This window comes from Chiroxiphia lanceolata, chromosome 32, assembly GCF_009829145.1.
Source record: "Chiroxiphia lanceolata isolate bChiLan1 chromosome 32, bChiLan1.pri, whole genome shotgun sequence".
Classification (NCBI taxonomy): Eukaryota; Metazoa; Chordata; class Aves; order Passeriformes; family Pipridae; genus Chiroxiphia; species Chiroxiphia lanceolata.
The window spans coordinates 557,761-583,022 of record NC_045668.1 but is presented as its reverse complement, the minus strand read 5'-3'; the positions used below and the strand labels follow the sequence as shown (position 1 = coordinate 583,022).

The 25,262-nt window shown below is 58.2% G+C and overlaps 3 protein-coding genes and 2 long non-coding RNA genes across 14 annotated transcripts in view; 4 read left to right on the top strand and 1 right to left on the bottom strand.

Moving 5' to 3' along the window:
- The window catches only part of LOC116779912, an 8,690-nt gene extending 2,136 nt beyond the window's left edge, over positions 1-6,554 (top strand). The window contains exons 2-4 of the long non-coding RNA XR_004354248.1: positions 483-486; positions 6,307-6,327; positions 6,420-6,554. This is a non-coding gene — a long non-coding RNA (uncharacterized LOC116779912). The remainder of the gene's footprint in view (positions 1-482; positions 487-6,306; positions 6,328-6,419) is intronic.
- LOC116779902 (ribosome-binding protein 1-like) overlaps positions 1-25,262 on the top strand; it is a 552,013-nt gene that overhangs the window by 79,799 nt on the left and 446,952 nt on the right. The window lies entirely within an intron of this gene.
- LOC116779910 lies at positions 873-3,657 on the top strand. Its single transcript, XR_004354245.1, has 4 exons — positions 873-927; positions 1,878-2,051; positions 2,575-2,804; positions 3,385-3,657. It is a non-coding gene; the product is annotated as an uncharacterized LOC116779910 (long non-coding RNA).
- Positions 11,505-14,253, bottom strand: TYROBP (transmembrane immune signaling adaptor TYROBP). The gene is made up of 4 exons (XM_032674427.1): positions 14,175-14,253; positions 13,581-13,601; positions 12,067-12,174; positions 11,505-11,694 (listed from the first exon to the last, which is right to left on the bottom strand). Exons 1-4 carry the CDS (start codon positions 14,215-14,217, stop codon positions 11,603-11,605), a joined length of 264 nt encoding a protein of 87 aa, XP_032530318.1. The 5' UTR covers positions 14,218-14,253; the 3' UTR covers positions 11,505-11,602.
- Positions 14,340-21,163, top strand: LOC116779898 (transcriptional regulator ovo-like). 5 transcript variants are annotated; one of them, XM_032674397.1, is made up of 5 exons: positions 14,340-14,793; positions 17,589-18,098; positions 18,911-19,226; positions 19,353-20,330; positions 20,400-21,163. In XM_032674397.1, the coding sequence occupies exons 1-5, from the start codon at positions 14,400-14,402 to the stop codon at positions 20,677-20,679; spliced, it is 2,478 nt and encodes an 825-aa protein (XP_032530288.1). In that variant the 5' UTR covers positions 14,340-14,399; the 3' UTR covers positions 20,680-21,163. The 5 variants fall into 5 exon arrangements, with proteins under 5 accessions (XP_032530288.1, XP_032530290.1, XP_032530287.1 ...); XM_032674399.1 differs by having other exon boundaries at positions 18,911-19,293; positions 19,483-20,330; XM_032674396.1 differs by having other exon boundaries at positions 18,911-20,330.

The window sequence follows — 25,262 nt, the reverse complement described above, 5'->3', positions numbered from 1 at the left end:
TCTGAGGAGGGTTGAGGGGGACTTGAGGGGGGATTTGGGAGGTCCTGGGGGGAATTGGGGGATCATAGGAGTAGTTTAGGGGGCCCAGGGGGGATTTGAGGGGGATTTGGGGGCTCCTGGGGGAGATTGAGGGGTTTAGGGGGGACTTGGGGGGTCCTGGGGGAAGTTATCAGGGGGGATCTGGGAAGTCTTGGGGGAGTTACGGGGGATTTAGAGGGTCCTGGGAGAATTTGAGGGGGGTCCTTGGGAGGTCCTGGGGTGGATTTGGATGTACCAGGGTGGATTTGGGTGTCCCAGGGTATTTTAGGGGGTCCCAGGTAGGGGTTTTGGGTCCCAAGGGTGTTTTTGGGGTCCTGGGATTGTTTTTTGGGTCCCTCGGGTGGATTTTGGGGGTCCCAGGGTGGTTTTGGGGGGTCCCAGATGGATTTTGGGGGTCCCAGGGTGGTTTTTGGGGTTCCCAGGATGGTTTTTGGGGGTCCCAGGTGGGTTTTTGGGGGTCCCGGGTGTTTTTGGGGGGTCCCAGAGTTGTTTTGGGGGGGCCCAGGGTGGTTTTTTGGGGGTCCTGGGGGTACTTGTTGGGGTCCTGGAATTGTTTTTGGGGTTCCCAGGGTGATTTTTTGGGGGTCCCAGGTGGGATTTTGGGGTTCCCAGGTGGGATTTTGGGGGTTTTGGGGGTCCCAGGGGGGTTTTTGGGGTTCCCAGGGGGGTTCTTGGGGGTCCCAGGGGTGTTTGTGGCCCTGAGGGTATTTTGGGGGTCCTGCCTGTGTTTGGGGGGGTCTCAGGTGATATTTTGGGGGTCCCGGGGGTGTTTTTGGGGGGGGTCCAAACCCCGCTCCTCCCCCACAGCTCCAGCGGCAGCGGCGGCTGCGACTCCTCAGCGCCGCCACCAGGGGGCGCCAAGCGCTGCTGCGGCTCCTGCAGGGACAGGTGAGACCAGTACAGACCAGTATGGACCAGTACGGACCAGTATGGACTGGTGTGGGGCGGTATGGACTGGTGTGGGGCGGTATGGGGTGGTATGGACCAGTGTGGACCAGTACGGACCAGTATAGACCAGTATGGGGCAGTGTGGGGCAACATAGACCAGTACGGATCAGTACAGACCAATATGGACCAGTATGGACCAGTATGGACTGGTGTGGGGTGGTATGGACCAGTATAAACTAGTATGGATCAGTATGGACCAGTATAGACCAGTATGGGGCGGTGTGGGGCAATATAGAGCAGTACGGACCAGTACAGACCAGTATGGACCAGTATAAACCAGTATGGACTACCATGGACTGGTATAGGGCAGTATGGACTGGTATGGGGTAGTGTGGACCAGTATGGACCGGTGTGGACTGGTGTGGAGTGCTGTGGATGAGTACAAATCAGTATGGACTGGTATAAAACTAGTACAGACCAGTATGGGCCAGTATGGACTGGTAGGGGGCAGTTTGGGGCAATATAGACCAGTACAGACCAGTCTAGACCAGTGTGGATCGGTATGGACTGGTATGGACTGGTATGAACTGATATGGATGAGTACAGACCAGTATAGGCCAGTACGGACTGGTATGGGCCAATATGGACCAGTACAAACCAGTATGGACCAGTATAAACCAGTACAGACCAGTATGGAGCAGTATGGACCAGTACGGACCAGTATAAACCAGTATGGACCAGTACAGACCAGTATAGACCAGTATGAAGCAGTATAGACCAGAACGGACTAGTATGGACCGGTATAAACCAGTATGAACTAGTATAGACCAGTATAGACCAGTCTGAACCAGTACAGACCAGAATGGACCACAACAAACCAGTCCAAACCAGTCTGGACCAGTTCCCTCCCCCCGCAGTCCCTGACCCCGCCTCTGCGCTGTGATTGGCAGGTCCGTTTGGCGGCAGGGGCAGGGCCCGGCTCGGCCCCTCCCCTGCTGGAGAGGGAGGGGCGTCACCGGCGCCTCTTACTGGGAGCACTGGGAGCACTGGGAGAGCCCCTCCCCCACCCGGGCCCCTCCCCCCTTGACTCTCTGAGGCGGAACCTGGGATTGGGCCCCGAGCAGGTGGGGGAGGGGCTTGGGGGAAAGGGGGAGGGACTTGAAAGGGAAGGGGCTGAAATGGAGGAGTGGCCAAGGGAGGGGTGGGGGAGGGGATTGAATAAAGGGGGAGGAGCTTAAGTGTGGGGGGAAGGGCCAGATGGAGGGGTGGGGGAGGGGCTCGGGGGTGAGGGAGGGGGCTGAAGGGTGGAGGAGGGGCCAAATAAGGGGTTGAGAGAGGAGCTTAAAAGGGGAGGGATGGGTGGGGTGGGGTGGGGCCAAATGGGGGGAGGGGCTTAAAAGGGGAGGGATTGGAGGGGATGGGGGAGGGGCTAAAGGGGGTGAGGCCAAAGGGGACAAAAAAGGGCATTGGGGGGGGGCTGGAATGGTGGTGGAGGGGCCTGAAAGGGGGAGGGGCCTCAGGGGTTGGGGGAGGGGCCAAAAGTGGTCGGGGCCGAGTGATTTTGAGACTGAAGGGAGGAGCTTTGTGAAAGTGGGTGTGGCTCTGGTGTGGACGTGGCCTGACTTGACCCCACCCCCTTCCCCCAAGCCCCTCCCCCTCCTGCTGCACCGTGTGGCCGAGCTGCGCCACGATCTCCGGAGGGCGGGGCTTCCCAAAAAGGGGGCGGGGCCACCTCCTCCAAAGGAGGTGTGTCCCGTCGGGCCCCGCCCCACCCCAGGCCCCAACCCTGAGCTGCTGCAGAGGCTGCGATTGGTCAGCGACAAGTGCCAGGAGTGTCTCGAGGGCTGGCCCCGCCTCCTGGACACTGTCAGCCAATGGTGAGCCGGGACATGCCCCCCCGTGGGCGGGGCCTCGCTGGGAGGGGGCGTGGCTTGGCTATGACAAGTGTGGATCTGTTGGAGGGGTGTGGCTTTAATTAGTGGGGTGTGGCTTAATTAGAGGGTGTGGCTTTACCTTGGGGATGTGTCTTAATGGGAAGGGGTGTGGCCTAATTAAGGGGCAGCTTAATTGGGGTGGTTTAATTAGGAGGGGGTGCGGTTTGGTGGGGAGAGGGCATGGTTAAATTAGAGTGGGTGTGGGTTAATTAATGAGGGGTGGGGCTTATTTCTGAGGCAGTGTGGCCTTATTTGGGGGCATGGTTTAACTTGGGGTGGGTGTGGCTAGATTGGGAGGGGTGTGGTCTCAGTGGCGGTGGCTTCATCAAAGTTGGTATGACTTGATTGGGAGGGGCGTGGCTTCAACTTGCAGGGTGTGGTTTTTGGGGCGTGGTTTAATTTTGGAGGGCTGTGGCTTGATTGGGAGGTGTGACTTGTTTAGAGGGGACATGGCTTTTTCTGGCTTGGCCACACCCCCTCCTGGCTAAGCCATGCCCTTTCCTGACTAAGCCCCGCCCTCCAGGTGGGACCTCCCTGCCCAGCACATCCAGGCCACGCCCCCCAACCGCATCCCGTTCTCCCATTGGCTGGAGCGCTGGAGGGGGGCGGTGCTGGCCTTGACCACGCCCACACCGGAAGTAGGGGAGGAGCCAGTGGAGCCCCACCCATGAGAGGGGAGAGGGTTTTGATTGTCAATAAAGGTGTTGCAGATGAGGGGTTTGGCCTGATGGGGCGTGGCCTGATGCGGTGTGGTCAGGGGCGGGGCTTGAGGAGAGACCCCAAGTGTCCCCAGTCCCTCCCAGTTCCCCCCAGTGCTCCCACTAACTCTCAAACCCCCCCAAGACCCCCGAATTCTCCCCCAGGGACCCCAAATCCTCCCATGGGGTCTCAGGTATTTGGGGGTGTCCGGGGGGGGGTCACCTGGGGGTGCTGGGGGGGGTCCCAGTGAGTTTTTTGGGGGGGGTCTCAGGTGCGTCTCAGTCATGGGGGGCAGATTTGGGGGGATCTGAAAAATCTGGGGGGGGGTCCCAAATTTTGGGGGGGGTCTGAGGGATCCGGGGGGTTTGGGGGCGGGAGGGGCCCTATTTTTGGGGCCACAGTGCCCCAGACCCGCCCCTTCCTTTGCTCAGCTATTAACAGGGGTGGGGAGTGGAACCGGAGCCAGAATTTGGGGAGGGGGAAGGGGGAGGGGCCCCAAATTCCTGGAATTTTGGGGTGGGGGGAGGGAGAGAAAGTATTTGGGGGAGGGAGGGTTTTGGGTGCCCCCCCTTCAATTTTGGGGGTCCTTGGGTGCCCCCCATCCCCACTTTGGGGGTCCTCCCCCCTATTTTTGGAGGGTGCCCCTCCAATTTTTGGGGGTCTTTGGGTGACCCCCCCCAATTTTTGGGGGTCCTTTTGTGCCCCTCCCCCCATTTGTCCCCTCCTCCCATTTTTGGGGTTCTTTCGGTGCCCCCCCTCCCAATTTTTGGCGGTCCCCTCCCCAGGTGCCCCCCAAGGACCCCAAAATTCCCCCCCAGGGACCCCAAAATCCCCTCCAGGGACCCCCAACATTCCCCCCAAGGACCCCAGAATTCCCCCAAAGACCCCCAAATTCTCTCCCGGGACCCCAAATTCCCCCCCAGGGACCCCAAATTCCCCCCCAGGGAACCCCAAAATCCCCTCCAGGGACCCCAAAATTCCCTCAATAACCCCTAAAATCCCCCCCGAGACCCCAATTTTTGGGGTCCCCCCCCATTTTTGGGGTCTCTGGGTGCCCCCCCTCCATTTTTGGCCCCCCCCCTCCCCCCCGGTCCATTGTTTTGGGAACAAAAGCTCCTCAGTTATCCCAAATGATCCCAAATGATCCCAAATTATCACGGGCACTGAGCAGGACCGGGAATGGGGGAGGGGAGGGGGGAAAGAGGAGTGGGGAAAAGGGGAAAAATGGGGGGAAATCAGGGAAAATGGGAAAAAATTTGGAGAAAATGGGGAAAATGGGGGGGGAAATCAGGGAGAAAATGGGAGAAGATGGGAAAAATGGGGAGAAAATGGGGGGAAATCTGGGAAAATGAGGAGGAAATGGGAAAAATAGGGGGAAATCAGGGAAAATCGGGGGAAAATGGGGAGGGAAAATGGGAAAAATTGGGAGGAAAAATGTGGGGGAAAATCAGGAAAAATGGGGGGAAATGGGAAAAATACGGAGGGCAAAATGGGGGGAAAATCAGGGAAAATCAGGGGAAAATGGGAGAGGGGAAATGGGAAAAATTGGGAGGGAAAATGTGGGGGAAAATCAGGAAAAATGGGGGGAAATGGGAAAAACAGGGAGGGGAAAATCAGAGAGAAAATGGTAAAAATAGGGAGGGAAAAGTTGGGAAAATGGGAGAGGGAAAAATGGGAGAAAATGGGGAAAATGGGAAAAATGAGAGAAGGAAATGGGAGAGATGGGAAAATGGAGAGGGAAAAGTGGGGGAAGATCAGGGAAAATGGGAGGAAAAAATGGGGGAAATGGGAGAGGGAAAATGGGGGGAGTGGGGGAAAATCAGGGACAAAGTGGGAGAAATGAGAAAGGGAAATGGGGGGAAAGGGGAAAAATGGGAGGGAAAAATAGGAGGGTCAATCTGTGAAAAATGGGAGGGAAAATGGGGAGAAAATTAGGGAAAATCAGGGGAAATTGAGAAAAATGGGGAGGGAAAATGGGAGGAAATGGGAAAAATGGGGGAAATTAGGGAGAAAATGGGAAAAGAGGGAGGAAAAAAAGGGGGGAAAATCAGGAAAAATGGGGAAAAATCCCAATAAATCCCAGGAAATCCCAATAAATCCCAGGAAATCCCAATAAATCCCATTAAACCCCAATAAATCCCAGTAAATCCCAATAAATCCCCATAAATCCCAGTAAATCCCATTAAATCCAAGTAAATCCCATTAAATCCCAGTAAATCCCTATAAATCCCATTAAATCCCAATAAATCTCCCCCTTCCCCTCCTTCCCAAAGATCTTATCTGGGATCTCCCCCTGGCCACACGCACCTGGGGGAGAGGGCGTGGCCACAGGGAGGGGGTGTGGCCCAGGATCCCATAATAACCCGGGAAGAGCCGCGGGAGCCCCAAAAACCGGGAAGGGTGAGTTTGGAGGGGGCGGGGGGAGGATCCCCTTAATTTTGGGGAGGGTCAGGAGGGTCCCTTTAATTTTTGGGAGCTCGGGAGAGTCCCCTTAATTTTTGGGGTGATCCGGAGGGTCCCCTTTAATTTTTGGAGGCTTGGGAGGGTCCTTGAGCTTTGCCAAATGTATCGCCCATAGAACCCAGCCAATGAAATGGCTGTTGCTTGCTTACCTAAAATAAGGATACTGCTTGCTGCTAGCAAGGGGTATAAAAAAGCAGATGAGAAAATAAAGAGGAAGGAGAGATCTTTTCTGCACACAACTGACTCCTTGTATCTTTATCGTCCGTCACGACTACACTGACAGCTGCATCCGTGGCTGTCTGAGGTGAGCAGTGCCTGCAGGGAGAGGGGTCAGGACAAGGCCCCTCTCATGTTGCAGTGGACTTTGGGGGTGACGATTTGGGCTCTGTCTTTCAGGACTGGTGGTGACACCCGAGCCCTGTCCCCTCCAGCGGCATGAGGAGATGATCATCCCTGGAAGAACCCCCTGATTTCCCTCAGAGCCCAGGGCCATTTCCCCTGAATGATCAATAAATCCCTTCAGCAAAGCTACTCTGCTTGATCTTGTGTGTGTGTGTTCCCATCTCCATGCATGTGTTTCCAACTCCATGGGTGTGTTCCCATCTCCATGTGTGTGTTCCCATCTCTGTGTGTGTGTTCCCACCTGTGTGTGTGTTCCCACCTGTGTGTGTGTGTTCCCATCTCCATGTGTGTGTTCCCATCTCCACGTGTGTGTTCCCATCTCCATATGTGTTCCCATCTCTGTGTGTGTGTTCCCATCTCCATGGGTGTGTTCCCATCTCCACGTGTGTGTTCCCATCTCCATGGGTGTGTTCCCATCTCCACGTGTGTGTTCCCATCTCCACGTGTGTTCCCATCTCCACGTGTGTGTTCCCATCTCCATATGTTCCCATCTCCATGGGTGTGTTCCCATCTCCATGGGTGTGTTCCCATCTCTGTGCCTGCGTTCCCGTGTCCATGTCCCCTCCTTCTCCAGCCCCTGCACACCCGGTGCCTCTCTGGCTGCACCCCCACCATGAGCAGAGAGGCTCCGGGGGCTCCTGGGGGTCTCTGCACACGAGATCCCCTTCACCCCCTCCATGTGCATCCTGAGCAGTGCAGGTTGGGGCATCCTGGAATGTCCCTCCTGGGGGCTGGGACAGGCAAGGGAAACACGGGGCAGCCCCTGGAGCACCTGGACCTCCCCTGTGCTCTGGGAGGGATGGAAAGGGGATCAAAGGGGCCAGCGGGTGTCAAATGCCCCCAGAGATCAAGGGACAGGCTCGGGGCTGAAGGGATGGAGAGCAGCCCTGCATCCAAGGCCATGGGGATAGTGGGGGATGAAAAGCAGGATGGGAGCCAGCAGTGGGAACTCACAGCCCACAACCCCCCGTGTCCTGGGCTCATCCCACAGCGTGGGCAGCAGGGGAGGGGGGTTCTGCCCCTCTGCTCTGCTCAGCTGAGACCCCACCTGCAGTGCTGCCTCCAGCTCTGGGCTCCTCTGGCTGTCTGCAACGCACCCACCCGCAATGGTAATGGCTTGGGTGGATTCCCCTGCCAGCCCTGGCATCTCCTGCAGCTCCATGGGCTCCTCAGCACAGCAAAGACACGGACCTCTTGGGGCACTTCCAGAGGAGGCCACCAAGGGAATCACAGGGCTGCAGCACCTCTCGGATGGAGACAGGCTGAGAGAGTGGGGGCTCTTCGGCCTGCAGAACAAAAGGCTGTGGGGAGACCTCCTTAGGTCCCTCCAGTAATTCAAGGCAGCTTTTTAGAAACATGTGGGCAAAGGGTTCAGTAGGGCCTGTCACAACAGGACAGGGGGTGAGGGGGCTAAACTGAAAAAAAACCTTCTTTCTCTCAGACCTGCCGTTTACACCCATGGCATTCAGCACTAAACCGTACCATCCCTGTTCTTTGCTGTTAGTTCTTGATTTTTGCTAGGATTCTGTGATTCATGGCTTGTCTTGGTAGCTTAGCTGGTGCAGTCTTTCTTGGAATAAGCAAGAAGATGAGTGACAAAAGAGAATCTGTCCTTCGGAAAAGATTATTCAGTCCTTTTTCAGCAAATATCAGTTCAGTGCTTGCCATCCGTAGCATAAAACCTGCTGTAGAATTTGAGGCCAGGTGTCCAAAGGGGCCTGTCCAATGTGGTTTCAGAGCCAACAGGGGGACCACAGACATGGGGTTTGTTCTCAGACAACTGCAACAGAAGTGCAGGGAACAGAACAAAGGTCTCTCTGGAACCTTTGTTGATCTCACCAAGGCTTTCCATACTGTGAGCAGAAAAGGTCTGTGGCAGATTTTGGAACATTTAGATTGTCCTCCCAAGTCCCTTAAAATGATCATCTCACTCCATGAGGGTCAGCACGGGCAAGTCAGATATGGCAATGCACTCTCTGAGCCCTTTCTAATATCCAGTGGTGTGAAACAAGGCAGCGATCTCGCACCAACCCTATTCACAATCTTTTCCAGCAGGATGCTCCAAAGGGCCACGGCAGACCTCGATGAAGAAGGTGGGATCTACATCCCATATCGTACCCATGGAAGCCTTTTCAACCTAAGGCGACTGAAGGCCCACACCAGGACCTTAAACCATCTTGTCCGGGAGCTGCTTTACGCTGACGATGCCGCCCTCATGGCTCACACGGAAGCAGCTCTGCAGCGTTTAACATCCTGCTGTGCTGAGGCTGCTGAGCTCTTTGGGCTGGACGTCAGCTTGAAGAAGACACAAGTTCTCTATCAACCAGTACCTCAGGAAGGCTTCCATCATCCCCACATCACCATTGGCCAATCAGACCTCAAATCAGTCCAGCAGTTTAATTACCTGGGGAGCCTCATCTCCTCGGACGGTGAGATTGACGGAGAGATAGACAACAGGTTAGCAAAGGCATGGAGAGCTTTCGGAAGGCTCCATCAAAGAGTCTGGTGAAATAAACACCTGAAGAAAAGTACCAAGATCAGTGTTTACAGAGCCCTAGTGCTGTCTACTCTCTTCTACGGATCTGAATCATGGGTCATCTACCGCCACCAGCTGCGTCTCCTCGAACGCTTCCATCAACGCTGTCTCCGCACAATCCTAAACAGCCACTGGTCAGATTATGTGACCAATACGTCTGTTCTAGAACAGGCAGCAGTCACAAGTATTGAGGCCATGTTGCTGAGAACACAGCTCCAGGATGAAGAACCAACCACCGCCTCCCGAAGATCCTGCTTTATAGTGAACTTGCCACTGGTTGCTGCAAGAGAGGAGCCCCAAAGAGGAGATACAAGGACTGCCTGAAACAACATCTCAGCCTTGGCCATATTGATCATCATAACTGGTCCACTCTGGCCTCCAACCAGGAGGTCTGGAAAGACACCATCTATAACGCTTCTGCTTCCTTTGAGAGCGCAGCATGATCACCCTTGAGGAGAAAAGACAACGCAGAAAGAATCGTGCCTTGCAGAATGTACCACCTAAGGAGTCTTTCTGCTGTGCCTTTTGCAACCCATCTTGTCTATCTCGCATTGGCCTCTTTAGTCACCAACGCGCTTGTAACAAACGTGGGTAGAGCCCTTCCCAAATCTTCGCTGGTGAAGCCCAGCCATGAATAAGAAAGGGTTGTTATTTCTTCTTTTCTTCCACACTTCCTCGATTAAAGCCCCCTTAAGTTTTGAATTTACAGTTGCTGAGAGAGAAAGAGTTTGGTCTGTGTCATAACTCTTCCTCTTTAAGAAACATTCCAGTTTCTTCCAACTGAGACAAATCCCTCTAGCCTCGCTCTGGAACATGTCACAGAACAAAGGGAGCTGCAAGGAAACGTCCCGAAAGGCGGGAATGGGACTCAGGGAATTGTTGCAGCTGCTTCTCGACGACTCCACGAGCAGAGGGCCACGAGCAGAGCTGAATCCTCCTGTGCTGGGCTGCAGAGAACTTCCCAGGAGAAGCTGTGTGGAGGTGACACAGCCCAGAGCGGGAGAGCTGCAGGCACGGAGCATTCCCTGGTTTTTTTTGCTCTATATTGCAAGGTTGGAGCAGGGATCACTGCAGGGAGCAATCCTGAGGCTCCTCCAAGGATGTCGCTGCTCAACTGCGAGGGACATGAGGAGGGACAGTAGTGGGTTGTACCTGTGTTTGGATGATGCCAAACATATCCAAAAGGGGGGACATTGGGGGGATATTGGGGACACTGGGGGACACTGGGGGGACATTGGGGTTGTTGGGGACATTGGGGACATTGGGGGGACATTGGGGACATTGGGGACGTTGGGGAGACGTTGGGGGACATTGGGGACATTGGGGGACATTGGGGGACATTGGAGGGACATTGGGGACAGTGGGGGACATTGGGGGGACATTGGGGACAGTGGGGGGATATTGGGGGATATTGGGGACATTGGGGGGACATTGGGGGGGTCAGGGGTCATTTTCGGGGGTCAAAGGTCACCTGTTGGTAGGTATTGGTGGCGATGATTGGCCGCAGGATGGGGGGTGGGGCCAGCAGGTCCCCGGGGGTGGGGCCTGGAGCCCCCAAAACCTCCTGCTTGAACCTGGGGGGGGAGGAGCACCAGTGACACCACCCCAGTGACACCAGTGACCTTCCCAGTGCTCCCAGTGACACCCCAGTGACCCTCCAGCACCCTCCCAGTGCTCCCAGTAACACCTCAGTGACACCCCAGCACCCTCCCAGTGCTCCCAGTAACACCCAGGGCCCTCCCAATAACACCCCCATCACCAAGCCCCTGGCCCCGCCCACATGGCCACGAGAAAACCAAGCCCTGCCCACCCCAACCCCTTAGACCCTGCCCATGTTGCCATAGGAACCCAACCCCGCCCACTGCCCCAAGCCCCACCCACTATCGCCATTAACCTCCAAGCCCCTCCCACAATCATTAACACCCCAAAGCCCCTCCTGCCTCTAAGCCCCACCCACCAGAGCGATCCCGCCCCCGTTGCCATGGCCACCTTCAGGTTCCACCCACCACCTGCAAGCCCCACCCCCGTTGCCATGGCCACCCTCAGGCCTTCCCCCGCCCACCACCACCAAGACCCACCCAAGCCCCGCCCCCGTTGCCATGGCCACCCCAAAGCTCCGCCTGCGTTGCCATGGCACGCCTCCTTTCCCCGCAGCCCGCCCGGCCCCGCCCGCGTTGCCATGGCCACAAAGCCCCGCCCCTTCATCCCCCCCGATCCTCACAGCGCCATCTCGGCCTCCATCTCCTTCAGCCGCTCCTCGCCGCTCTTCGCCGCCGCTCCGCCTCCCCCTGCGCCGGGAGCGGCTCCCGCCGCCCCCGCGGCAGCGGCGCCGGGCCCCGCGGGCACGGCCGGGCCGGCCGAGGGCCCTGCGAGACCTCCCGGGGCGGCTCCGCCCGGAGCGGCCGCAGGAGAAGCCGCCGCCGCCATCACGGCCTGGGAAGCGCTGAGGGAACTTCTGCCCGCCCCGCGGCCCCTCTTTCGGCGCGCGGGGATGACGTCACCAGACAGCGCCTTCCCCCCGCCGACGACTCGAACCCGGAAGTGGGAAAAAAAAGAAGACATATTTTTTGGAGGGCCAAATCGGAGCAAAACGGCCAAACGGAGCGATTTATTGGCGGGGTGGGCGGGGAGGGGGCGTGGCTCAGCGCTTGAGCTCGCTGTAAAGGTCCGCGCGAGCGCCCTGCAGCTCCTGGTAGGCGGAGTCCTGCTCAGGGGGGCGGGGCCTGGGCGGGGCTGAGGGAAGGGCGGGGGCGGGGTCAGAGCGGGACGCGCCTGGCGCGGACCCCGCCCGCTGCTCCGGGACACGCCCCCCCGGACAAAAGCCCCACCCCATCCTTTCTCTCGGACGCCGCCCCTCGCATCGGGACACGCCCATCGCGCCAGGCAGTGCCCTTGCCACGCCCTCTCGCTCTTGCCCCACCCACTTCCTTACTCTGCCCCTTCCCCACCCATATGGCCCCTCCCCCTCACGTCTACCCCTTCCCTGCTCATAAAACCCCTCTCCCCGCCCCTCCACCTTTACCCATAAACCCCCTCCCCCTCACCTCTGGCCCTCCCCCACCCACTTTGGCTCCACCCCCTCCCAATTAGGCCCCTCCCCCTCACCTCTGCCCCTCCCCCCGGCCCAGAAGGCGGCCCCAGCCAGCGCCAGGCTCAGGGCGATGTCAGTGATGATGAGCGCGGCCACCGGCCCCGCCCCCCACCCCGAGCACTCTGGGGTGGGAGGGGAACACAGTCACCCCTGGCACCCCCAAGACCCCCCAGTTACCCCCCCAGTGACCCCCAACCCCCGGGACCCCCCCATGACCCTCCCAGTGAACCCGAACCCCCGGGACCCTCCATGACCCTCCCAGTGACTTCCCGACCCCTGTGACCCCCTCATGACCCCACCAGTGACCCCCCAACCCATGGAACCCCCCCGGACACTCCAGTGACCCCCTGACCCCTGTGACCCCCCATGAACTTCCCAGTGACCCCCGACCCCCGGAACCCCCATGACCCCCACAGTGACCCCCCAACCCATGACACCCTGTGACCTCTGTGACCCCCCATGAGCCCCCTATGACCCCCTCAGTGACCCTCCATGACCCCCCCATCGCCCCCCAAAGCCCCATGACCCCTGGGACCCTCCTGAGACCCTCCAGTGACCCCTCCTGACCCCTCTAGGACCCCCCAAACCCCTTGACCCCAAATGACCTCCTGTGACCCTCCATGACCCCCCAGGGACCCTCCCCAACCCCCCTGACCCCAAATGACCCCCATTGACCCTCCCTGACCCCCCTGATCCTCCATGACCCCTGTGACCCCCCATGACCCCAAATGACCCTCCAGACCCCCACAGGGAAGCCCCCAGACCCTCCATGACCCCTGTGACCCCCCATGACCTCCCAGAGACCCCCCCAACCCCCCTGACCCCAAATGACCCTCAATGATCCCAAATGACCCCCCAGACCCCCCCAACCCCCATGACCCCCAATGACCCTCCCTGACCCCCCAACCCCAAATGACCCTCAATGACCCCAAATGACTCCCCAGACACCGCCAACCCCCCTGTCCCGAAATGACCCCAGTGACCCCCCCTGACCTCCCCAACCCCCCTGACCCCAAATGACCCCCAGTTGACCTCCATGACCCCTGGGACCCCCCAAATGACCCCCATGACCCCCACGACCCCAAATGACTCTCAGTGACCCGAAATGACCCCCATGACTGCAAATGACTCTCAATGACCCCAGATAACCCCCCAGGCCCCCCTAGTGATCCCCGCAGGCCCCTCCAACCCCCGTGACCCCTCGTGACCCCTCATGACCCCTGTGATCCCCCATGATCCCCCAGGAACCCCCCCAGACTCCCCCCAAACCCCCTGACCCCAAATGACCCCTGGGCCCACCCAAATGACCCCCCTGACCTCCCTTACCCCAAATGACCCTCAGTTGTCCTCCATGACCCCTGGGCCCCTCCCAAATGACCCCCATGACCCCCTGGATCCAAATGACCCCCTGACTCCAAATGACCCCCAGTTGACCCCCATGACCCCTGGGACCCCCCAAATGCCCCCCAATGACCCTCCCCAGGCCCCTCCCCCCCAGTGCCCCTGGGTGGGGGCAGGGCCCCTCCACCTTTCTCGGCCATCGCTGCCCCTGCAGGGGGGAAAAGGGGGGGAGGGGAGGGACCCAAATGAGCCTCTCCCCCACCTCACCCCACAGGAGGGCGGGGGAGGGGCTGGGAAGGGTCACCAAGGGTGGGGGAGGGTCGGAATGGATCTCCCTTGGGGTGGGGGAGGGTCAGAAGCAGTGGGGGAGGGGCCGGGAGAGCCCACGGAGGTGGGGGAGGGGCAGAAATGGGGGAGAGGAGGGACTGGGGAGGCTGGGAGAGAAGCAGGATGGGTCTCCCTTGGGGTGGGGGAGGGGCTGCAGAGGGTCATCGCAGGGGTGGGGGAGGGTCAGGGCCCCCCAAAAGCTGGGGAGGGTCCCCTCGGGATGGGGGAGGGTCCTCCAGGGTCTCCCCTGGGGTTGGGGGAGAGTTGGACCCTCTCACCCCTCCCCCATTCCCCTCCCTCACCCCCCGTCCTTCCACTTCCCCTTTCAGGCTGTGGGGTGGGGGAGGGGCAGGAGGGGTCCCACGGGGTGAGAGAGGGGTAGAGGGGGTCCCGCGTGGTGGGGCAGGGGTGGGGGAGGGGCAGGGGTCCCCCCGGGGTGGGGGAGGGACCTCACCGAGCAGGAGGAGGACAAGGCCAAGGGTCCTGGGGGGGCCCATGGCAGCGACTGCGGAGGGGGGAGGGGCATCAGAGGGAGGAGTCGGAGAGGGACACACCCACCGCCGGCTCAGCAACTGATTGGGTGGCCCTTTGACCCCCCCACACCCCTCCCCGAGACCTCGTGACCCCCCAAAAAACACCCTGTTTTGAGGGGGTCGTGCTTAAAGACACGCCCTTTTCCATGAAAACACGCCCCTTTCCACCAAACCACGCCCCTTTCCGTCAAACCGCGCCCTTTTCCGTCAAGACCCGCCCTTCCACAAGCTCCGCCTCCCGTTTAAGGCCTGCCCCCGAATTCGGGGCCGCGGCCCCTTTAAATTTCCGCTGTGGGCGGGACCTTAACCACCCTCGGGTCACGCCCCTTTTCGCTCTGATTGGATACACTGACCCGGAAGTGGCTCGTAGGCGTGGTTACACCCAGAAGTCGCGCGTGGATTGGTCGATTCGGGGCGGGGCGGGGTTAAGGATGGGAGAGAAGGCACCGATTGGTCGTTTGCGATGGGCGTGGCCTGAGTACGCGCGGGGCACGGCGGGAAAAGTGCGAGGAGGCCCCGGACGGGCCAAACCAACAGAAGGTGACGGAGGGGGAGAGGGGGGAACGGGGGGGTTTGGGGGGTCCCAGGGGAGGTTTGGGGGGTCTGGGAGGAACCATTTGTGTCTCGGGGGGGGGGGTTGGGGGATCCAAAGGGTGATTTGGGGGCTCTGAGGGGCATTTGGGGGGTCTGGGAAGGACCCTTTCTGTCCGAGGGGGGGGGGGATTTGGGGGGTCCGAGGGGGATTTGGAGGGTCCAAGGGGAGTTTTGGGGGGATCTTGAAGAGTTTTGGGGGCTCTGAGGGGGATTTGGGGGGTCTGGGAGGGGCCATTTCTGTTTACGGGGGGAGTTGGGGGGTCCAGGGGGTGGATTTGGGGGCTCTGAGGGGGATTTGGGGGGTCTGGGAGAGACCAATCAGGGTTTTGGTGGTGGGGATTTGGGGGGTCCAGGGAGGGATTTGGGGGCTCGGGGGGGGGGTTGTGGGGTCCAAGAAGGGACCATTTCTGTCCCATGGGGGGGATTTGGAGGTCCCGGGGGGATTTGGAGGGTCTGGGAGGAACCATTTGTGTCTCGGAAGGGGGTTGGGGGGGTCCCCGGGGGGATTTGGGGGCTCTGAGGGGGATTTGGGGGGTCTGGGAGGGACCATTTGTGTCTCGGGGAGGGGAATTGGGAGGTGCGAGGGGGGGTTGGGGAGGTTTGGGGGGGTCTGGGAGGGACCATTTGGGTTCTTGGGGGAGGATTTGGGGGTCCCCAGGGGGGCTGGAGAGGTTTGGGGGGTTTTGGGGTCCCCGGGGGGATTTGGGGGGGTCTGAGGGGGATTTGGGGGGGTCTGGGAGGGACTATTTGTGTCTCGGGGGGGAATCTGGGGGGTCCGAGGGGGATTTGGGGGGGTCTAAGGGGACTCTTGAGGGGGTTCTGAAGAGTTTTGGGGGCTCTGAGGGGGATTTTAGGTTCAAAGTTCTCTCATTTTACTTCCAAAAAATCCCCATTTTGGGACCAAAAATTCTCATTTTGTGGCCAAAAATACCAAACTCGTGTCTAAAAATGTCCATTTTAGGCCGAAAAATACACATTTTGGGGCTAAAAAATCCCATTTTTTGACCCAAAATACCCATTCGAGGTCCAAAACTACCCATTTTAGGTCCAAAAATACCTGTTTTGAGAGTATAAATACTCATTTTTTGACCGAAATTACCAATTTCGGGCAGAAAATTCCCATGTTTTGACCCAAAGTATTGATTTTGGGTCTAAAAGTGTCCATTTTGGGGCTAAAAACATCCATCTTGGACCAAAAATACCCGTTTTTGGTCCAAAACTACCGATTTAGGGCTGAAAATTCACATTTTGGAACCAAAAAGTCTCATTTTCTGGCTGAAAAAGACCATTTTAGTTCTCAAAAATACCCCTTTTGTGTGTAAAAATGAGCATTTGGGGGGCTAAAAGGTCCTTTTTTTTTTTTTAACCAAATTCATGCGTTTTTGAAGATTCTCGTTTTTGGACCCGAAAACACCCATTTGAGTCCAAAAATTCCTGGTTTTGACCAACCCCCCCGCAATTTTAGGACCAAAAATAACCATTTTTTTAACCAAAGGTGTCCGTTTTAGGACCAAAACCACCTCCCATTTTAGAACCAAAAATACCCATTTTTTTGATCAAAAGTGTCCATTTTAGGACCGAAACCACCCGTTTTAGGCCCAAAAATCCCCATTTGTGGGGAATTCCCATTTTTTGACCAACACCCCCCCCTAATTATAGGACCAAAAATACTTATTTTTTTAACCAAAGCCACCCATTTTAGGACCAAAACCACCCCCCATTTTAGAACCAAAAATACCCAAAAGCTGTCCATTTTAGGACCGAAACCACCCCTCATTTTAGGACCAAAACCACCCATTTTTTTAACCAAAAACATCCATTTTAGGACCAAAAATACCCTTTTTTTTGACCAAAACCATCCATTTTAGGACCGAAACCACCCCCATTTTAGGCCCAAAAATACCCATTTTTTTGACCAGAACTGTCCATTTTAGGACCAAAAACATCCCCCATTTTAGAACCAAAAATACCCATTTTTTTAATCAAAAGTGTCTGTTTTAGGACCAAAACCATCCCCCATTTTAGAACCGAAAATACCCATTTTTTTGATCAAAAGTGTCCATTTTAGGAGCGAAACCACCCCCCATTTTTGGCCCAAAAATACCCATTTTTTTGACCAGAATTGTCCATTTTAGGACCAAAATCATCCCCCATTTTAGAACCAAAAATACCTATTTTTTTAATCAAAAGTGCCTGTTTTAGGACCAAACCACCCCCCTTTTTAGAACCAAAAATACCCATTGTTTTGATCAAAAGTGTCCATTTTAGGACCAAAACCACCTCCCATTTTAGGCCCAAAAATACCCATTTTTTTGACCAAAACTGTCCAGTTTAGGACCGAAACCACCCATTTTAGGTCCAAAAATCCCCATTTGTGGGGAATTCCCATGTTTTGACCAACCCTCCTCCCAGTTTTAGAACCAAAAATACCCATTTTTTTGATTGAAATTGTCCATTTTAGGACCAAAACCACCCCCCATTTTAAGACCAAAAATACCCATTTTTTTGATTGAAACTGTCCATTTTAGGACCAAAATCACCCCCCATTTTAGGATCGAAAATACTCATTTTTTTGACCAAAAGTGTCCAATTTAGGACCGAACGTACACCTCATTTTAGGACCAAAAGCACCCATTTTAGGCCCAAAAATCCCTATTTGTGGGGAATCCCCATTTTTTTGTTGGAATTCCCACCTCCCTCTGACCCTTTTTCCCTCTTTTTCCCCTTTTTCCCCCCTGCAGGCCCGGCCATGCCCCCCCCTCGCTGCTCCCGCTGCCCCAACCCCTCATCCCTGCTGCGCTCCCGCTCCCTCCTCCCCTTCTGCCGCCACTGCTTTGTTGCCGCCTTCGAGGCCGAGACCCTCCGTGCCCTGCTCGGCGACCCCTCGGGGACCCCCAAACCGGGGCAGGGGGTGGCCGTGGCGGCCTCGGGGGGCAAAGATTCCACCGTACTGGCCCACGTTCTGTCCCAGTTGGATCGGTGCCACAATTTGGGGCTGAAGTTGGCGCTGCTGGCCGTGGACGAGGGCATCTCCGGCTACCGAGAACCCTCCCTGGTGGCCCTCAGGGAGGTGGCCCTGGCCCTGCCCCTGCCCCTGCTCGTGGTGGAGCACCGGGAGCTCTTCGGGCTCACCGTGGACCAGGCGGGGCCGGCGCTGGGCGGGAGGAGCCGCTGCACCCTCTGTGGGGTCCTCAGGAGGAGGGCAATGGAGAGGGGGGCCAGGGAGATGGGGGCCGACTGGATAGTGACTGGTGAGCGATGGGGGGAGTGGGAGGGACTAGGGGGGATTGAGTGGGACTGGGAGGGACTAGGAGGGGATTGGGGGGGACTGGGAGGGGATTGGGAGGGACTGGGAGGGGATTGGGGTGGACTGGGGGGGACTGGGAGGGACAGAGAGGGGACTGGGGGGGACTGGGAGGGACTGGGAGGGGATTGGGAGGGACTGGGAGGGGAGTGGGAGTGGGGCCATGGAGATGGGTGCAGAGTGGGTAGTGACTTGGGAGCACTGGGGGGGACTGGGAGGGGGTTAGAGAGCAGTGGGAGGGACTGGAAGAGGAATGGAGGGGACTGGGAGGGAGTAGGGGGGGCTGGGTGGGGATTGAGAGGGACTGGGTGGGGATTGGGGGGGACTGGGAGGCGACTGGGAGGTACTAGAGAGAGGGGCCAGGGAGATGGGGGCCGACTGGATAGCAACTGGTGAGTACTGGGGGGAACTGTGAGGGACTTGGAGGGGATTTGGGAGCACTGGGAGGGGACTGGGGTGAACTGGGAGGGGAGCGGGAGGGACTGGGAGGGGATTCAGGGGGACTGGGAGGGGGTAGAAGGGACTGGGGGAGGCTTGGGGGAAACTGGGATGGGATTGGGGTGAGTGTGAGGTCACTGGGTGTCACTGGGAGGTCACTGGGTGTTACTGGGAGGTCACTGGGTGTCACTGGGAGGTCACTGGCTGTTACTGGGAGGTCACTGGTGCTCACTGGGAGGTCACTACTGGTCACTGGGAGGTCACTGGGAGGTCACTGGGTATTACTGGGAGGTGACTGGTGGTCACTGGGCCCCCCCCCAGGTCACAACGCTGATGACGTGGCCGAGACGGTTCTGATGAACTTCCTGCGCGGGGATGTGGCCCGGCTGCGGCGCGCGGCCAATGAGGCCACCGGGGCCACCAACGAGGCCACCGCGGCCACCAGTGAGTTCTCCAGGGCCACCAACGAAGCCATTGGGGCCAACGAGGCCACCGGGGCAACCAACGAGGCCACTGGGGCCACCAATAAGGCCAATGAGGCCGATGAGGCCACTGGGACCACCAAGAAGGAACCCAACAGAAACCCAACAGAACCCAACGACAACTCATCGGAATCCAACGGAAACTCAACGGAACCCAGTGACAACTCATCGGAACTCAATGGAAACCCAACGGAACCCAATGATAACTCATCGGAACCCAACGGCAACTCATCGGAACCCAACAACAACTCAATGGAACCCAATGACAACTCATCAGAACTCAATGACAACTTATCGGAACCCAACAGAAACCCAACAAAATTGAACAGAAACCCAGTGGAACCCAACAGAAACCCAGTGGAACCCAACGACAACCCAATGGAACCCAACCATGACTCATTGGAACCCAAAAGAAACCCCACAAAATTCGACAGAAACTCAATGCAACCCAACGACAATTCATCAGAACTCAAGGGAAACCTAAGAAACAGCAACGGAAACCCAACGAAATTCAACAGGAACCCAAGGAAACCCACCCAGACCCCCCCCCAACCCAACGCCACCCGCCCAGCGGTGCCACGGCTGAAGCCGCTGCGTCACGCGGCGCAGAGGGAGATCGTGCTCTACGCCCACTTCCTGGGGCTCTCCTATGCCAGCTCCGAGTGCCACCACGCGCCCTTGGCCTTCCGGGGCCACCCCCGCGCCCTCCTCAAGGACCTGGAGGCCGCCCGGCCGGCGGCCGTGGCCGCCTTGGCCCACTCGGGGCACCGGCTGGCCCTGGGGGCGGCGCCGGGCGCGGGGGAACCGCCAGGGGCTTGCGGGCGCTGCGGGTCAGTGGCCAGCGGTGACCTGTGCATGGCCTGCGCCCTCCTGGCCGCCCTGGACAAGGGGAGGCCACGGTTGGCGTTGGGCAAGCGCGGGGTCAGGGTGGCTACCGGGGCAGACAGGCAATGGGAGGGTGAGGGGGGAGAGCAGGGTGGCCACTGGGATGGGCCCTGTGGTGGCCATGGAGTTGGGGGACCTGGAGATGGGAGTGGTGGCCACCAGGAGGGGGGTGATGGCCACTGGGATGGGAGTGGTGGCCACGGGGTTGAGGGGCCTGGAAATGGTGGTGGCGGCCGCCAGGAGGGGGGTGGTGGCCAAGGGGCTACTGGCTGTGAGGGTGGTGGCCGTGGGGGCAGTTCTGGTGGCCACGGGGGCTGTGGCTGCAGGGCTGGTGGCCCTGGGGCTGGTGGTCAAGCTGGTGGCCATGGGGGCTGCTCTCGTGGCCACGGGGGCAGTTCTCATGGTCCAGGGCCTGGTGGTCAAGCTGGTGGCCACGGGGGCAATTCTGGTGGTCACGGGGGTGGTTCTGGTGGCCACGGGGGCTGTGGCTGCAGGGGTGGTGGCCCCAGGGCTGATGGTCAAGCTGGTGGTCACGGGGGCAATTCTGGTTGTCACGGGGGCAGTTTTGGTGGCCATGGGGTCTGTGGCCACAGGGTCGCTTTTGGTGACCCCCTGGGCCGGGAAGTGCAGGTCGAGGTGGTTTCGCGGGGGGGTCGCTCTGAGCGGCGCTGCCTGAGGGGCTTCGGGCACATACGGGGGGGCCTCGACATCTGGGACTTCTGAGGGGGGTCCCGGGGGCAGTTTGGGGGGCCCTGGGGCAGTTTAGGGGGCCCTCGGTGCGAATTTTGGGTCCCTGGCATCAGTTTGGGGGTCCCCGGGTTAGTTTTAGGGGTCCCTGGCGCAGTTTTGGAGGTCCCAGGGGCAGTTTGGGGGACTGTGGGGGCAGTTTGGGGATCCCTGGGGCAGTTTGGGGGTCCCTGGGTTAGTTTTGGGGGTCCCAGGGGCAGTTTTGGAGGTCCCTGGGGGCAGTTTGGGAGTCCTGGAGTCTCTTTGGGAGACCCTTGGGGGCAATTTTGAGTCCTTGGGGTCAGTTTGGGGGGGCCTTGATCTCTTTTGGGGGGCGTGTCCATGAAAATGAGGATCTACTTTTGGGGCGTGTCCATGCAAATGAGGATCTGCTTTTGGGGCATGTCCATGCAAATGAGGGGTCGCTTTTGGGGGCGTGTCCATGCAAATGATGCCCAACGATCACAAATAAAACAAGATTTAGCTTTTATTTATGCAAATGAGGCTCGTTTGTGGGCAGGGCTCGTTATGCAAAGGACAGGGGCGTGGCAACGCAATTGGGGAGGGTCAGTGACGTGGGACGGTATTCAACTGAGAGCAAGCCGTGGTGGGCGGGGCCATGCAAATGAAGGCAGGACAGAGGGAGACTGGTGGGGTAATGCAAATGAGGGTATGTCAGAGTGGGGTTATGCAAATAAGGATGAGGCAAAGGAGGTGGGGGAGTGGTGTTAATATGCAAATGAGATGGGACCGTGGGGGCGGGCTTGTGCAAATGAACCAGGACAAGGAGATGGGAAGTGGCGTTGATATGCAAATAAGGGAGAGTGGGAGGCATGGCTATGCAAATTAAGGCAACTCAGAGGCATGCAGACTAGTGGGCTTGGATATGCAAATTAGGGTGCTCTCCGAGGGGTGGGGTTAAACAAATGAGACAAGCAGGGGACGCCCAAAGGGGGCACTGGGAGGGAACTGGGAGGGAACTGGTTTGAACTGGGGGGAGGCGTGTCCCTATTGTCGATTGGCGGAAGTGACATGACGTGACACCGGCAAAGCACCACCCACTCGGTTGGAGGTGGGCGGGATTTATTTTTCGGTGGGTGGGGTTTGTTTGGGGTGGTGACCCCCAGTATCACTCCCAGTCCTTCCCAGTTCACCCCCAGTATCGCTCCCAGTCCCTCCCAGTCCCTCCCAGTATCACTCCCAGTTCTCCCAGTGACCCTCCAGTTCCCTCCCTGTCCCCCCCAATCCCCTCCTAGTCCCTCCCAGTCCCTCCCAGTTCACCCCCAGTATCACTCCCAGTCCTTTCCAGTCCCTCCCAGTATCACTCCTAGTCCCTCCCAGTGACCCTCCAGTTCCCTCCCAATGTCTCCCAGAGCTCCCAGACCCCGCCCATATGTGACGAAATTATCGGGTGGGCGGGGCCAGGGGAACTGGAGGGTCCCGGGGAGGATTTTGGGTGGATTTTGGAGTATTTTGGGAGTCCTGTGGTGGGTTTTGGGGGTTCCGGGGATGATTTTGGGCCGGTTTTGAGGGATTTTGGGTGTCCTGGGGTGGATTTTGGGGCGGTTTTGGTGGATTTTGGGGATCCTGGGGTGAATTTTGGGCTCCGGAGATAAATTTTGGGGTGGTCTTGGGGGATTTTGCGGGTGCTGGGTGGATTTTGGGCTCCCGGATTGGATTCTGGGCTTCCGGGCTGGATTTTGGGGGGCCTGGGGAGGATTTTGGGGCACTTTTGGAGGATTTTGGGGTGGTTTTGGGGGATTTTGGGGGGCTCGGAGTGGATTTTGGGGGTCTCAAAGTGGATTTTGAGGTGGTTTGGGGGGATTTTGGGGGGCTCGGAGTGGATTTTGAGGTGATTTGGGGGGATTTTGGGGGTTCTGGGGTGGATTTTCGGCGTCCCCGGGTGGATTTTGGGGCAGTTTTGGGAGATTTTGGGGCTCCAGGGGTGGATTTTCAGGGTCCCAGAGTGGATTTTGGGGTGGTTTTGGGGGTCCCGGAGTGGATTTTGGGGGTCTCAAGGAGGATTCTGGGGCAGTTTTGGGAGATTTTGGGGCTCCAGGGCTGGATTTTTGGGCGGTTTTGGAGGAATTTTGTGAGTGCCAGGGTGGATTTTGGGGTGGTTTTGTGGGATTTTGGGGGTCCCGGGGTGGATTTTGGGCATCTCGAGGGAGATTTTGGTGATCTCAGGGTGAATTTTTGGGCGGTTTTGGGGGATTTGGGGGGGTTAGAGGTGGATTTTGGAGTCCCAGAGTTGATTTTGGGGGTCCTGGGGTGGATTTTGGCCATCTTGAGGTAGATTTTGGTGGTCTCAGTGTGGATTTTGTGGCGGTTTGGGGGGATTTTGGGGGCTAGAGCTGGATTTTGGAGTCCCAGAGTCGATTTTGGGGGTCCTGGGGTGGATTTTGGGGTGGTTTTGGGGGATTTTGGGGGTCCCGGGGTGGATTTTGGGGCGGTTTTGGGGGATTTTGGGGATCCCGGGGTGAATTTTGTGCTCCCAAGACTAATTTTGGGATGGTCTTGGGGGATTTTGTGGGTGCCGGGTGGATTTTGGGCTCCCGGGTTGGATTTTGGGGGGCCCAGGGAAGACTTTGGGGCACTTTTGGAGGATTTTGGGGCAGTTTTGGGGGATTTTGGGGGGCCCGGAGGGGATTTTGTGGGGCCCGGAGTGGATTTTGGGGGTCTTGAAGAGGATTTTGGGGTGGTTTTGGGGGATTTTGGGGTGGTTTTTCGAGATTTTTGGGCAGTTTTGGGGGATTTTTGTGGTCCCGGGGTGGATTTTTGGGATCCTGAGGTGGATTTTGGGGGTCACGGGGTTGACTTTGGGGTGGTTTTGTGGGATTTCTGAGTGGTTTTGGGGGATTTTGTGGCTGCCGGGGTGGATTTTAGGGGGTCCCAAGGTGGATTTTGGGGGTCCCGGGGTGGATTTTGGGACATTTTGGGGGGATTTTGGGTGTCCCGGGGTGGATTTTGGGGGTCCCAGGGTTGAGTTTGGGACTGTTTTGGGGGATTTTGGGGCAGTTTGGGGGGATTTTCGGGTCCTGGGGTGGATTTTGGGGTGGTTTTGGGGGATTTTGGGATGGTTTGGGGGGATTTTGTGGCTCCTAGTGTGGATTTTAGGGGGTCCAGGGGTGGATTTTGGGGGTCCTGAGGTGGATTTGGGGGCAATTTTGACAGATTTTGGTGGTCCCGGGTTGGTTTTATGGGTTTCGAGGTGGATTTTTGGGGTGGTTTGGGGGGATTTTGGGTCGGTTTTGGGGGATTTTGGGGGTCCCAGGATGTATTTTGAGGCAGTTTTGGGGGATTTTGGGGGTCCTGCGGTGGATTTTGGGGTGGTTTTGTGGGATTTTGGGGCTCCCGGGGTGGGTTCTGGGGATCCCGGGGTGGATTTTTGGGCTGTTCTGGAGGGGTTTGGGGCTCCCGGGGTGGATTTTGGGGGTCCCGAATGGATTTTGGGGGTCCTAGGGTGGATTTTGGGGAGGTTTGGGGGGATTTTGGGGCTCGCAGGGTGGATTTGGGGAGTCCCAGGGTTGATTTTACGGCGGTTTTGGGGGATTTTTGAAGTCCCATATTTGATTTTGGGGCAGTTTTGGGGAATTGGGGGGTCCTGGGGTGGATTTTGAGGTGGTTTTTTGGGATTTTTGGGGTCCAGGGGTGGATTTTGAGGGTCACGGGGTGGATTATGGGGGTCCAGTGGTGGATTTTGGGAGTTCCTAGGTGGATTTCGAGGGTCATGGGGTGGATTTTGGGGCAGTTTTGGGGGATTTTGGGGCTCCCGGGGTGGATTCGGGAAGTCCCGAGGTGGATTGTGGGGTGGTTTTGGGCAATTTTTGGGATCCCGGGGTGGATTTTGGGGCTCCTGCTGAGGATTTTTGGTGTCCTGGCATGGATTTTGGGATGGGTTTGGGTGAATTTGGGCTCCCAGGTTTATTTTAGGGTGGTTTTGGGTGATTTTGGGTTAGGTCTGAGGCGGTACTAGGAGGGGCTGGTCGAAGGAGAACTGGGGGCTTTGGGGGGGTTTGGGGCTCTCCCTGGGGGGGTGGGCTATACCAGAGGGGTCCCCACAGCACCAGTGGGGGGGCACTGGGAGGACTGGAGGGGGACTGGGGGCACCAGGAGCCCCCGGGGGGTACCAGGGGAGGGGGAGAGGGCAATGCTGGGGGGTACCGGAAAGGGGGAGCCAGCCCTGGGGGGTGGTTTGGGGGTATCTCGGCGGCTGGAGGCGACCCCAGGGGTGATGCGGGGGTCGATACAGGCAGTCTGGGGGGTACCGGGGTCTGGGGGTGATCTGGGGGGTGGTACCAGTGGTCTGGGGGGTACCGGGGTCTGGGAGTGATCTGGGGGGTGGTACCAGTGGTCTGGGGGGTACCGGGGTCTGGGGGTGATCTGGGGGGTGGTACCAGTGGTCTGGGGGGTACTGGGGTCTGGACGTGATCAGAGGGGCAGTACCAGGGTCTGGGGGTGATCAGAGGGGGGCAGTACCAGGGTCTGGGGGTGGTCTGGGGGGCAGTACAGGCAGTCCAGGGGTACCGGGGTCTGGGGGTGATCGGGGGGGCAGTACCGGGGTCTGGGGGTGATCAGGG

Coding starts and splice junctions, on each gene's coding strand:
- TYROBP (XM_032674427.1), bottom strand. CDS start 14,217: ATGGGCCCCCCCAGGACCCTTGGCCTTGTCCTCCTCCTGCTCG. Junction 13,602..14,174: donor CCTTGTCCTCCTCCTGCTCG/GTGAGGTCCCTC, acceptor TCCCCCCTGCAG/GGGCAGCGATGGCCGAGAAA. Junction 11,695..12,066: donor GGCCGGGGGGAGGGGCAGAG/GTGAGGGGGAGG, acceptor CCCTTCCCTCAG/CCCCGCCCAGGCCCCGCCCC.
- LOC116779898 (XM_032674396.1), top strand. CDS start 14,400: ATGAAAACACGCCCCTTTCCACCAAACCACGCCCCTTTCCGTCAAACC. Junction 18,099..18,910: donor GGCCGACTGGATAGTGACTG/GTGAGCGATGGG, acceptor GCCCCCCCCCAG/GTCACAACGCTGATGACGTG. Junction 20,331..20,399: donor GCTGGTGGCCATGGGGGCTG/CTCTCGTGGCCA, acceptor CCACGGGGGCAA/TTCTGGTGGTCACGGGGGTG.